The sequence below is a fragment of the Pezoporus occidentalis genome, unplaced genomic scaffold, assembly GCF_034315485.1.
Source record: "Pezoporus occidentalis ecotype Australia unplaced genomic scaffold, CSIRO_AGI_Poc_V1 ctg235, whole genome shotgun sequence".
Lineage (NCBI taxonomy): Eukaryota > Metazoa > Chordata > Aves > Psittaciformes > Psittacidae > Pezoporus > Pezoporus occidentalis.
In genome coordinates, this window is record NW_026914233.1 from 1,248,306 (window position 1) to 1,260,474 (window position 12,169).

The window sequence follows — 12,169 nt, forward strand, 5'->3', positions numbered from 1 at the left end:
CATACCAGTCATACCAATTGGCAAACCAGAGCTCTGGGGAGGGATTTCTGCTTTCTTTCAAGGTGCCAAGGAGGGGCATCATCCGCACATCTCATCTAAAGAAACCTCTCAGCAACAAAGAGCTTCCAGGCACCACAACAGCCATCACAGGGATAGGGGCCACTGGCTCCAGCACCCACTGAGACACTTCCACCATCGGATCCAGGCGAGGAACACAGCCAACAGCCGTTTCCCCAGGCCCAGAGACAATGCCTGGTGATGGAGACCGTGTGTTTGCAGCCTATCCCACCCCACAAGACGCACTGCTCAGCATCCCCACCGTGGCTTTCCCGCTGCTGAAGATGCGCTAAAACTCCATCTGATGTCCTGCAGACCCCATCAGGCCATGGGTGCAGCAGGTTGCCCACCTCTCTGCACCCCAGCATGCTCAGACCCCTTTATACAACAATATCAGGTGTTTTTGCTACCACCAAAGCAGGTTGAATGGGGACCTCTGAAGCCTGACCTTACTCCATCTCCAAACCATGGCTCTGCCAAGCAGCAATGTCCTGACAACAGAAATGAAGTGCTCACCAGAAAGCTTTAAAGAGTGATCCCCCCAGTTCCCGTTCATGCTGCCTGCAGCACTATCAGCTCTGCAGCCTGACAGCCATGGGGATTTTCTTCTCTCCATCATGCTCTTCTTGCTGCTTGCCTAAGCCCCAGGGCAGCAGCTCGTCCTTTGACAAGGGGCAGCCCCGTTTCATCTGCAGCCAAGGCTTCAGCACTCACAAATGCTCGGATACAGTTTTTCCTCAGGGGAAAAAGCAACTCTGGAAACCACCATTCCTCGCACAACACAGTCACCATTGCTGAATCAGAAGTCAGCAGTGTGTTTTAATGGTCTGTACCAACACAAAGCTAATGCAGGGAGGCTTGGCTTTGCTGCACGCCTTCATTTCCAATCACAGGGCCCAGCTCCCTGGGTCCCCTTCAGTTCAGCCATCTATAGACCAGCAAACCCAGTGGTGGGCATTGTCTCAGAGTCTGAAACGGGTGCCATGTGGTGCTGCCCAGGAATACCCACCTTCCCCATGCACTCAGCAGAGGGACGCAGGGATGGACAGATAGATGCCATCTCCCAGTAGACAAAAGCTACCATCACCATCAAACCCTCATGGGAAGGCCATAGGGCAAAAGCCACCCAATGGTGGCAGAGCAGCCAAGGAGAGGGGCAATCACAGAGGGTCCCTCCCACCTCATGGAACGGTTTGGGTTGGAAGGGACCTTCAAAGCTCATCCAGTTTCAACCCCCTGCAATGAGCAGGGACATCTTCAACCAGATCAGGTTGCCCAGAACCACATCCAGCCTGGCCTGGGATGTCTCCAGGGATGGTTCATCCACCCCCTCTCTGGGAAACCTGTGCCAGTGTTTTACCACCCTCATTGTACAGAATTCCTTCCTCACATCCAGCCTGAATCTCTCTTTTAGGTTAAAACCATCACCCCTCGTCCTGTTGCAACAGGCCCTGCTAAAAGTTCTCTCCCCATCTTTCTTATAGCCCCTTTATGTACTGAAAAGCCACAACAAGGTCTCCCTGGAGCCTTCTCTTCTCCAGGTTGAACAACCCCAGCTCTCTCAGCCTTTCCTCACAGCAGAGCTGCTCCATCCCTCTGATCATTCTGTCCCTTCTCTGGCCCCTTTCCAACAGGTCCACGTCTTTCCTGTGCTGAGGGCTGCAGAGCTGGATGCAGCGCTCCAGGTGCGGTCTCACCAGAGCAGAGCAGAGGGGCAGCATCTCCTCCCTCACCCTGCTGGCGACCAGACCCAAGGCAGGAGGGTGATGCTGGACACAAGAGCCCAGCTCTGCGCCCCGAAGCTCCTGCCCAGGGGAACTGGATTGGGGTTGAGCATCATTAAACCCAGTTTACAGGGGGATTGGCCCCAGCAGATGGGTTAGAACCCAGCAGCCCTGCGCCCACCTCTGCTGCACAGGAGCTTTACAGCGGCAGGATGCTACAGCAGGAACGGAGGCGAGGAGAGCTCCTCTGGTGGGAACCCAGTGGTGCTTGCACAGGCTGCCAGTGCTGCCTGTCTGCAGGCAACGTGGGAAGGGGAAAAAATAGCTTCAGCTCAGCTGAGGATGGAATAAGAGCAACCATAGCAGCGTGGCACCGTTACCTGGGCGGCTCGAGGAGGGCAAAGCATCACAGCGTGCAGAGCACGCTAGTGGGAGGTGGGACATTAATAGTAACCCATTCCAACGGGGATCAGGAGCTGCACAAACATCCCAGGCTGTTGTGTCCTCCCCTTGTCCCCACTCTCCTTCCCTCAAAGCAAAGCTGTTCAGGGAAACCAAGGCTACTTCTGCAAAAGGCTGCAGATCCAAACCTCCCTTTAACTGGGAAAGATTTCACACATATGGGCCTTTTGGGTTGGTTTTGGGGGGGGGTTTGGCTAGCAGCAGCAGTGAGTATTTTAGTGCCCAAACAGATGTTTAGGAGCTTCAGAATATGAAGGTTATTGTCAGATCTCTTTAGATCAGGTAATGGGAGGGCTCAGGGCCAGATAGAGGAGGGGGAAACAACGCACTGCTTGAGCATCTACCACGACAGCTAAGCCCACCCTAAGCCTCAGCAAGGAAAGAGGTGGCTGCTCAGTGCCTGGTCCCTCCCCTGCTCCCCTCCAGGTCACACTGCCCTATGGGAAGCACTCATTGCTCTTATTAGCAGGAGAGCCCCAGGAGACTCTAATCATGAAGCCACAGTCCCAGAAGACAGCAGGGCCTTACAGCAGCCCTTGTGTCCTGGGAAGCACATGAGCACCCACGTGCACACCGAGCCTCTTCCCAAGCCGCAGCCAGCCAAGAGATGCTCTGCTCTAACACAGCTGCCCCGCAACGGACACGAGGAGGGAAGGTCAATCCATACCCTTGCACCAGCGGAAGAGTCAACATAAAGATTAAATGAACACAAAAGGTTGGCACTTACTTAACAGAGCAACCTCTGGATCCCGGATCCCAGGGGAGCAGAACCAGCACAGGCCAGCCTGTGAGCACAACAGAGCCCTGGTCCCACCTGGGTACCACGCAGCGCTGGTAACCTGAGCGTTGGGAACTAGCAGGATTCCATAGCACAGGCCTCAGATGGGACATTCTAATGGAGTTCCTGCTGCCCTCTTCGAGGTGTGGCTCCTGAAATCCCAGTTCTCCTCTTGGAACACAACCACGGATGTGCTGCTTTCTCAGAGGGGAAAATAAGGTTTGAAACAAAGCGCAGAAGCATCCTGGGAGTCACAGAGGGATCCAGGTCATGCTTAAACAAACCAAATCAAGACTTAAAACCAAGCTCAAAGCTTCCCAAAGGTTGGAATACAGAAACACAAGCTGCGAATGGAGAACATCAGCTGCCTGCAGCAGTCAAAGGGGGCTTGCCCCACCAAGCCAACACCCTCCTCGCTCCTACTCCACCCCACTCCTTATGAGCAAGGGGGAGGAGATGCTCCAGCCCCTCACCCCTGAGGCTCGTAAAGCCTTACCCAGCTGGGAGCAAGCTGTGGCACAAAGGAGCCTTCAGAAGCACTGCTGAGCAAGTGCTGGTGGCTTGGTCTTGAGGGTGATCTTGCCTCTCAGATGAGAGCCTCTAAAAGCAAAATAACAAGTGAAGGAAAATGGTGCACACTCCAATTCCCCCTCTACATGTGCTGCTTAATGTTTCCCTATATAGGTAAAGCCAAAGGGTGCAATAAGTTGGGTACCTGTGAGCTTTGGGGGTACTAGGGACAAGCCACTCTAGAAATGCTGGAAGCAGTAAGGCAAGCAGGATGGATGAGCATCTTCATCTAGGAGCACTGTATTGCTCTGCACTGAAAGCCAGCAGCATCCCACACTTGCTCCCTTAGGGAAATTAAAAGCAGCTGAGCGTGGAGGCAAGTTTAACACCCAGACACATAGAGAATAACACAGGGTCCGGGTTGGGGTTTTCGTTACAAACAGTGTATTTGGATCCCTGTGAGAGGGTGGCACCATCCTGCTGCAGGGAAGTCAAAAGCCAGGCAAGAGGCACAGCAAGCCTCAGCAGGACCAGCCCCGCTCCCACTGCAAGAGATGGAGCCAGGTGCCGAAGATGCATCAGACCCCACAGCCAGGGGCTTTGCAGTGGTGTGAAGTCGCTCCTGCAGCACTAAATAGCAGCTGGGGTGTTTAGGAGGGCAGGGAGTCACCTCAAAAGGCTCAGGTGTGCTTACAAAGCAGCTTTTGGCCGTCCTTCCCCTCTGTCCTGCTCCCTGGCCACCCGCAGCGGTGGAAAGCGGACAAACCAGGAACGACAGCCCCATCTACTGGGACCTTGGAAACGATCCTCACCCCGGCACTTGGCAGCTGTGCAGCCCCGCACCATCATCATCCTCCTGATACCTGCCAGGTGGGAGCGATGCTCCGAGGGCTGTCTGCCCCCGGGGGCCCATGTTTGTTAACGTGCCGGTGTCCGAGAGCAGCGGCAGGCAGGTAGGGTCATCCTCCCCTAGCTCAGACCCAAAAGGCAAATATAGAACCATGGAAAGGTTTGGGTTGGAAGGGACCTTCAAAGCTCATCCAAGTCCAACCCCCTGCAATGAGCAGGGACATCTTCAACCAGATCAGGTTGCCCAGGACCACATCCAGCCTGGCCTTGAGTGTCTCCAGGGATGGTTCATCCACCGCCTCTCTGGGTAGAGTAGGGTAAAGGCAGATCAGTGCTACCAGCCTGCAGATGGGAAGAGTGGAACATCAAGCAAACGGAGCTGAGTCTTCAGCTGTGCGTAAAGCCCTTTGCTTCCTCGAAGAGAAAAAGCCCTGCTGTAATCCTACCACAATACCCGAGTACTAAAAATGCCAAGTGATTATCTGAGCAAAGAAATGACCGGAGAGGAAAAGGAACATCTGTGAATGCGGGCACACGGATTAGAGAGGGAATTAGGAAGCACGTGTGCATGCGAGACCCACGGATCACATCATAGCATACTGTCCTCAACAGCTCATTTCTCCAGAGGGGCTCTGTGATGCTCAGCAGCACCAGGTAGCTCCTGCTGTGACCAAATGTGGGAGAGAAAGGCTGTCCTAAAAAACATACCTAGCTCAATTCAACCAACCCAAACACATAAAGATCCCTCTCTCCTCCCCTGTGCCCCTGCATGCTAGGAACAGAGCCCTCCTGCAATGGAAGCGAAGGAGCTCTGCTGCAGCAGCCAAAGCTGCCTCCTTTTCCAGAGGCCTGCTATCCATCCCCTCTGCAGAGGTCCTATCAAAGGAACCCTTCCACCCCACCCCAGTCACCCCAAAGAGGCAATTCTGATTCCACGCGCAGAGATCTGAGGGTATCAAGTTATTTTGGGCAATCTCAGAACTGGGGAGTGCATCAGCAGCCACTGTCCCCAATGGAGCTACAGCACTCACCCAGGGTCTCAAAGCAAACAGGATCTCACCATCCCCTGACACACAGTGACCAACCGCAGGTGGCAGGAAGGAGCTGCCCACTGCTGGGTGCCAGGAGAAAGGCTCAAGGATGTGCCAGAAACACACCTGAATCCCAAAATGGTTTGGAGTGGAAAGGACCTTAAGATCATCCAGTTCCAAGCCCCTGCCATGGGCAGGGACACCTCACACTAGATTACGTCTCCCAAGGCTCCATCCAACCTGACTTTGAACACTGCCAGGGATGGGGCAGCCACAGCTTCTCTGGGCACCCTGTGCCAGCGCCTCAGCACCCTCACAGGGAAGAACTTCTGCCTTAGATCTAACCTGAACTTCCCCTGTTTCAGTTTGAACCCATCACCCCTTGTCCTATCACTACAGTCCCTGATGAAGAGTCCCTCTCCAGCATCCTTGTAGCCCCCTTCAGACACTGGAAGCTGCTCTGAGGTCTCCACACAGCTTCTCTTCTCCAGGCTGAACAGCCCCAATGTTCTCAGCCTGTCTCCCTACAGGAGGTGATCCGGCCCCTGAGCATCCCCGTGTGGACTTGCTCCAACAGCTCCATGTCCCTTTTATGCTGAGGACAGCAGAGCTGCACACAGTGCTGCAAGTGAAGTCTCACAAGAGCAGAGGGGCAGCATCACCTCCCTCGACCTGCTGCTCACACTGCTTTTGACACAGCCCAGCACCACGGGTGACATTTGTGCTGCTGGCAAACAGAATGGGAAGGGCCTTTTTAGGGCCAAATAGTGAAGCGCTCATGTGCCTCTCAGATAAAAGCTGTGCATTAAGTATCTGTAGCTGCCTTGCATCTAAATAGGTAAAGCCAACAGATCAGCTCCCTTTGCACAACAGCATAGCTGGGTTGCTTTAGGCTTTTTACTGCTAATATGCACTGTTACAGTAAAAGAAATGAGCACATGTGCTAAGGGAGAGCATTCTTTACAGGTTGACTGGCATGGCCAAAGGAGAATACCAGATCACAGCAACATGGGTACGCACATCCAATTTGAACCCATCTCCACCTCTAACCAATCCCATTTCTCCTGGTAAAGGGTCTACCCTCCATCATAGCTATTAATCACAAATATACTCCCCCAAAATAACTAAAATCAAAGAATTAAGGGGGGGAAAGGTGTTTGGTTTGGCTTTGGTATTTTTTTCTGAGGATTACTACAGCACTTTTGAGGGAGGAACCGGTGACACCGGTGCTAGAACTGCAGCTTCATCAGGGGAGCAGCTCCCAGTCCAGGGCTCTCCTCCCTATTCCATCCACCCACCCTCAGCGGGCCACAGGATGCCCTGCAGCCTGCTGGAAGCTGGGACACATGCAATGGCAGGCACAGAGCTTCCACCACCCTTGGCCATAGACCATGCCCCACACTACCCATGTACTGCCAGTTTAAGACAGCAGTGTGTGGTGTGTATTAAACCAGTCTTTTATTTCCCTTGCAGTACAGCAGGACTGAAGTTAGGACCACTCCGTGGCAGTGCCAACCCACTCAGTTGCCTGAGCTGTGGGAGCTGCTGACCAGTCCTCAGTGGCAGGCTGGGCACTCCAGTCCTCTGCAATTACAAAGCCAACAATTAGCACAGCACAGCTCTTCCCACCCCCTGCAACAGCCCCTCTACTTCCCACAACCACCCCCCAAACTGACCTGTGGGGAACTGCTGGATGGGCACAGATGGGACCTGCACTCCCTCAGACCAATCTGCAACCTCAGGCTGAGGAGGAGCAGTGAATTCAGGAGCTGGGGCCGTCCATTCCGTCTGGAACTCCTCCTTTGTAACTGCTTTCTCAGCAGCAGCCTGCTCCTCCTTTTCAATCTGCAACGGAAGAGCACACAGCCTAAGTCTCCCAGAAACACCTCACCACCCTACATGGACCAGACAACAGGCACCACAGTGAACCAACCATCACCTTCCAATGTGAAGTGCAGTGATGATACTGGCACAGCCTGTCTCTAACAGCAGGCACAGACATGGGGCAGGAGCACCATGCAAGCAAGGCACATCAGACACATCTCCTACCTCCTCGGGATCCCTGTAGAAGTACAAGTCAGGCATGACTTCCCATGGATGCTCACGGGAGATGGTGCCACGCATGCGCAGGACCTCCCGAGCCAGCATCCACCACATCAGACCCACAGAGTGGGCTCCCTGGAACAGGAGAACAGGGTGTAAGACCTGCTGCAAAGCTAAAACCTCCAAAACACCTTTTCTTCTTTGAAAGAGCAAGACTTTCGTGCATCAAATCCAAGGTTCTTACTTGGCAAGTGAAAGACATTACTTGCTAATGCCCAGACTTGTGCACTGGGGACTCAGGAAAAGGCAACTTGCTGAGTTCCCAGTGACATTTTCAGGTCTCTGCAGGAATCAAAGCACAGTTCAAATCATCAGCACCTGAATTTGCTGTATCCAGCATTGCTTGAAGCAATTCTCCTGCTATGGAGTTCCTACTGCTCGCTAACCCATGTGAATCTTATCCAAAAGACAGGGATTATGCTCATCACATCCTAAAATGAATAGAAAAGTCAGCTAAATGAGCAAATCTCACACACACGCTCAGAACTGGCTTACATAAGTTGTAGTGAATGACATCTAGATGGAGATCAAAGGTAAGTTTCCCATCTTCCTAGACTTCCAGGTGGTTTCTGGCAAGGTCATGTTTCTGAGCAGTTTCTTCAGCATGTCTCTCTCACAGAATGGTTTGGATTGGAAAGGACCTTAAGATTATTCAGTTCCAACCCTCCTGCCATGGGCAAGGACACCTCATACTAGACCGTGTCACCCAAGGCTCTGTCCAGCCTGGCCTTGAATACTGCCAGGGATGGAGCATTCATTCATATGCATGGACTGTGGCAAGAGTGACTACCAAACTTCATTCATTGGGCCACAAAGACCCTCCTGGTGCCAGTACAAAGTCTTGCCAAGTTACTATAGCACACGTCCTACACTTGAGAGTTCCTTGGCCAGAAACAGGCCTCAGCTCCAAGCTCCAACTGTGTGCAGATCGCCTCACCCCCTCCCCTCCTGCTCTCTTGCAAGAGGCCTTAACTAGTGAGACACAAGGCAACCCTTACAAAGCCTCTACCTTGTTGTTGCAGGGGATAGCAATGTCCACGTAGCGCAGCGGGGAGTCGGTGTTGCAGAGCGCGATGGTGGGGATGTTGACATAAGATGCCTCTGTCAGGGGCTGATGGTCAGCCCGGGGGTCTGTGACAACCAGGAGTCGTGGCTCACGGAAAGCTGCTTGGATCTGGTTTGTGAAGGTGCCAGGGGTGAAACGTCCAGCGATAGGAGTAGCCCCGGTGGCAGCAGCAAACTTGAGAACAGCACGCTGCAAAATAGACCAGAGTCAAGACTGAAGCAGGAAAACTGTGTTTCGAGCCACCCACCCAGGTGTGAGCATGCACAACATTGAGCTGAACTGTTTGTTTCAAGTCCTGGGTAAAATCAGGGCTCACCACCAGCTCTGCGCTCAGAATGGGACAAAATAAGGATGCTTCTGAAAATAGCTATGCCAGCACCAGGTGTTATAAAGATCATATCCACCAGCAAAGCAGGAATTCAGGATAGGAAACCCTGTGGTTTTTTGAAGTCTGCATGGTCTACTCCATAGTCTCATAATGAAAACACAAAAAGGGGGAGAAAACAGCTTAAGAAGGAAGCAAAGCTGATTTTCTTCCATTATTTCTACATCTTTCCATTATCTAGCAGCGTAACCACAGGGAAAACTCAGTAATAAATACAGACAAACTGCTGCTGTGCCCATGAAATCTGCAGTGCTTACTCACCTGCACCATCTCCTCGGGCATGTGGCAGGGCCTACTATCAAACTCCACTCACAGAGGGAGCCCCTCTCCTGGCGTTAGCGAACACCCTGCCATGCAGTTTGCTGTAGCACACTTCCGACACTTGAGAGCTCACCGGCCAAAAACTGACCTCAGCATCAAGCTTTAACAGTGTGCAGGTCAATCCCATGTGAACCCAAGCTTTTCCTTTGTAAACCCACCCCATGTCATCCACAATCTCCCTTAAACATCTGTGGCACCACCTACATTGATCCAAAGAAACTCAGTTCACAGCTAAACATCAGAGGGCAGCTGGATATTACTTAAACGTTGTATCCCCTTCTCTGACACTTTTTTGCTAGGAATCTAGAGAGGAAACTAAAACCACAGTTACTCCACTTTGCTCAGGAACAGTGCAAATGATTTCCTTGGAAAAGTATGTATCAAGCACTTATTGTCCCCAAAAAGCAGTGCCAATGGCTCACAGAATTATTAAGAGCAAGGGGAGCACCGGCGGCCTGACCACCAATACGAAGCACCTAGAGAATATGAACAAAGTTACCAAACGTCCTAAAACTACAGAAATAAGACGTGGGTTTCAACTGATCCAAGCTGCAAGTGCAACATAAGAAACACACACACAAAAAAAGCATTTTCAGGGTCAGAATCTGTGCTGCTTTCACCATTAAACTGCCACTGGCAGGCAGTGATGCAGCCAAGAGTCCTGGTGCCAAGACTGCAGGCTTCATGACCAACGCACATCCTTACCTGTCCAGTATTCCTAGAGGAAATGACGCTCACATCAGCTGGGTTCTCAATGGCAACAATGGCACGGGCTGCCAGGAGGAGCTTCTCCCAGGTCCTCTTCAAGTTGATGATGTAAATACCTATTGGTGACAAAAGGCTTTAGAGCAACCAGCTGATACAACACCCTAGAACAGGGCAGCACTCTCCTGCCATTAAACTTGCTGCATGGCTGTGGTTACTGCAAAATTCCATTACTGGAAAGCTATTTATGTGGGAAGCAACCTATGAACATGATGGATGCAACACTTCAGGCATCTATCAACATGAACCAGGGCCTGATATGAACATCACCCTTTTAACAGGCACAGACTGAAGAACACTGCAAACAAGTAGCAGAAATCACTAGTGAGACGTTAAAACTGCTTTGTTACTATAGTCAAGAACTATCTTAAGTGCCCAAATGCAGCTGTGGTTAATTCAGCAAGTTATCAAATACGTGTTTCATTCTACTTCTCCGGATAAACTGAGTGCATCGGTAAGAAACGCCTGTGCCTTTCAGGCCATGGACACGCCGCTAAAGAGCTCAAACACTCACACCTTGCTCCTTCCTCAGCTGCGCCCACGGAGCCGCCCACCCCCCGTATTTACCATCGCTTTTCCTCTTGTAGATGTACTGCTCCATCTGGAAGTCAAGGTTGGTGCCTCCCAGGTGGGTCCCTGCAGCGAGGAACTTGAGGACATCCTCCTCCTTCATCTGCAGGACATCGAGACCTCCGGACATTGTGGGGTTTCCCTTTGGAAGCGACGACGGGGAACCTGTACGGGCAAACACCGCGCTCAGCCCTCCGCGGACCCCCGCCTCTCACCGCCACACGAGGCCCCTCAGCCACCGCCGCCATCTTGCCCGCGCCGCCCGCCTCCCGCAAGCCTCGGCCAGAGCCGCCGCTCGGCCAGGGCCGCCCGCCGGCACCACGAGGTCCGCGGGAAGAGGCTCCTGGGGACCCCCGCGGTGCCCCGGGACCCCCCCGGAGCCCCTCCGCAGCCCGCCCCGACCGCCGGCCCGCACTCACACTGACAACGCCGTATGGAGGCCCTAGCAGGCGCGGAGCGAAAAGGATGGGCGGCTCCGTGTGACGGCTATATATAGCGCCGCCAGCCAATGAGGAGCCGCGGGAGGGGCGGGAGTTGCTAGGGCAGGAGGCTCCTAGCGACGGGTCCCGGTCCTGACCCACGAGGATGCTCAGGGCTGGAGCCCCTCCTGCATGGGGGCAGGAGGAGGGCACTGGGGCTGTGCAGCCTGGGGAAGAGAAGCTGCTTGAAGGTAGTAGAATGGGTTGGGTTGGAAAGGACCTCAACATCATCCAGTTCCAACCCCTGCCATGGGCAGGGACACCTCACACTAGAGCAGGTTGCTCCAACCCCTTGTCCTATCGCTACAACCCCTAATGAAGAGTCCCTCTCCAGCATCCTTGTAGCCCCCTTCAGACACTGGAAGCTGCTCTGAGGTCTCCACGCAGCTTCTCTTCTCCAGGCTGAACAGCCCCAGTGTTCTCAGCCTTGTCCCCTTTCGGTGAGCAGCCACTTTCCAGCATTCCCCCAAAAGCCCAACCTGCGTGTCAGGAGCTGGCTCTCACAGTCTTCTGTGTGCTTGTTTGATGATCTTAATCAGCGGGATCACCAGAACAGTTGTGGGATACATTTTACGACAGTAATTCAGACATTTGCCACGTGGTGGTGACAAAGATGAGTAAAATGAAACTCGGCAAACAGTTGTGAGCTCTCAGCAAGATCATTGACTATTACACAGGTGCCTAACACATTATAAACTTGTGTTGCTGGGGATAGCGAGAGCTGACACGACGGGGCTATGTCCAATATATCTCCTAACAGATATGATGTGACTATTAGCTTGTGGGGAGAAGAGGGGAGGTGGTGGTGTTACCGTACTGTGTGCAGTAGATTTAGTCTGGAGAGCTCCCCTGTGTCATCAAAAACCATCTGCATTCAAAGTGTATCTGAACAAATTGATGGAAGCTCAGTAACAAATATCGCACTAAATATGTTATCAAAGCAGCTGCTTGAGCAGGGAGGTTGGACTAGGTGACCCCATGGTCCTTTCCAGCACCAACCATTTTGAGTGCTGCTGGTAAGCATTCCACACTCCTCTGGAATATCTAATACTTCACTTATTTCTTCTTG

At 52.7% G+C, this 12,169-nt stretch overlaps 1 protein-coding gene and 2 non-coding genes across 3 annotated transcripts; all 3 read right to left on the reverse strand.

The window, feature by feature from the left end:
* Positions 1–6,847: 6,847 nt before the first annotated feature.
* Positions 6,848–11,138, reverse strand: LOC134165266 (small ribosomal subunit protein uS2). The gene is made up of 7 exons (XM_062621880.1): positions 11,041–11,138; positions 10,619–10,786; positions 9,992–10,110; positions 8,524–8,769; positions 7,461–7,589; positions 7,088–7,256; positions 6,848–6,995 (listed from the first exon to the last, which is right to left on the reverse strand). The coding sequence occupies exons 2-7, from the start codon at positions 10,749–10,751 to the stop codon at positions 6,901–6,903; spliced, it is 891 nt and encodes a 296-aa protein (XP_062477864.1). The 5' UTR covers positions 10,752–10,786; positions 11,041–11,138; the 3' UTR covers positions 6,848–6,900.
* On the reverse strand, positions 8,284–8,442 carry LOC134165282 (small nucleolar RNA SNORA62/SNORA6 family). Its single transcript, XR_009965462.1, has one exon. It is a non-coding gene; the product is annotated as a small nucleolar RNA SNORA62/SNORA6 family (small nucleolar RNA).
* LOC134165281 (small nucleolar RNA SNORA62/SNORA6 family) lies at positions 9,244–9,403 on the reverse strand. The gene has a single exon (XR_009965461.1). It is a non-coding gene; the product is annotated as a small nucleolar RNA SNORA62/SNORA6 family (small nucleolar RNA).
* Positions 11,139–12,169: the final 1,031 nt, after the last annotated feature.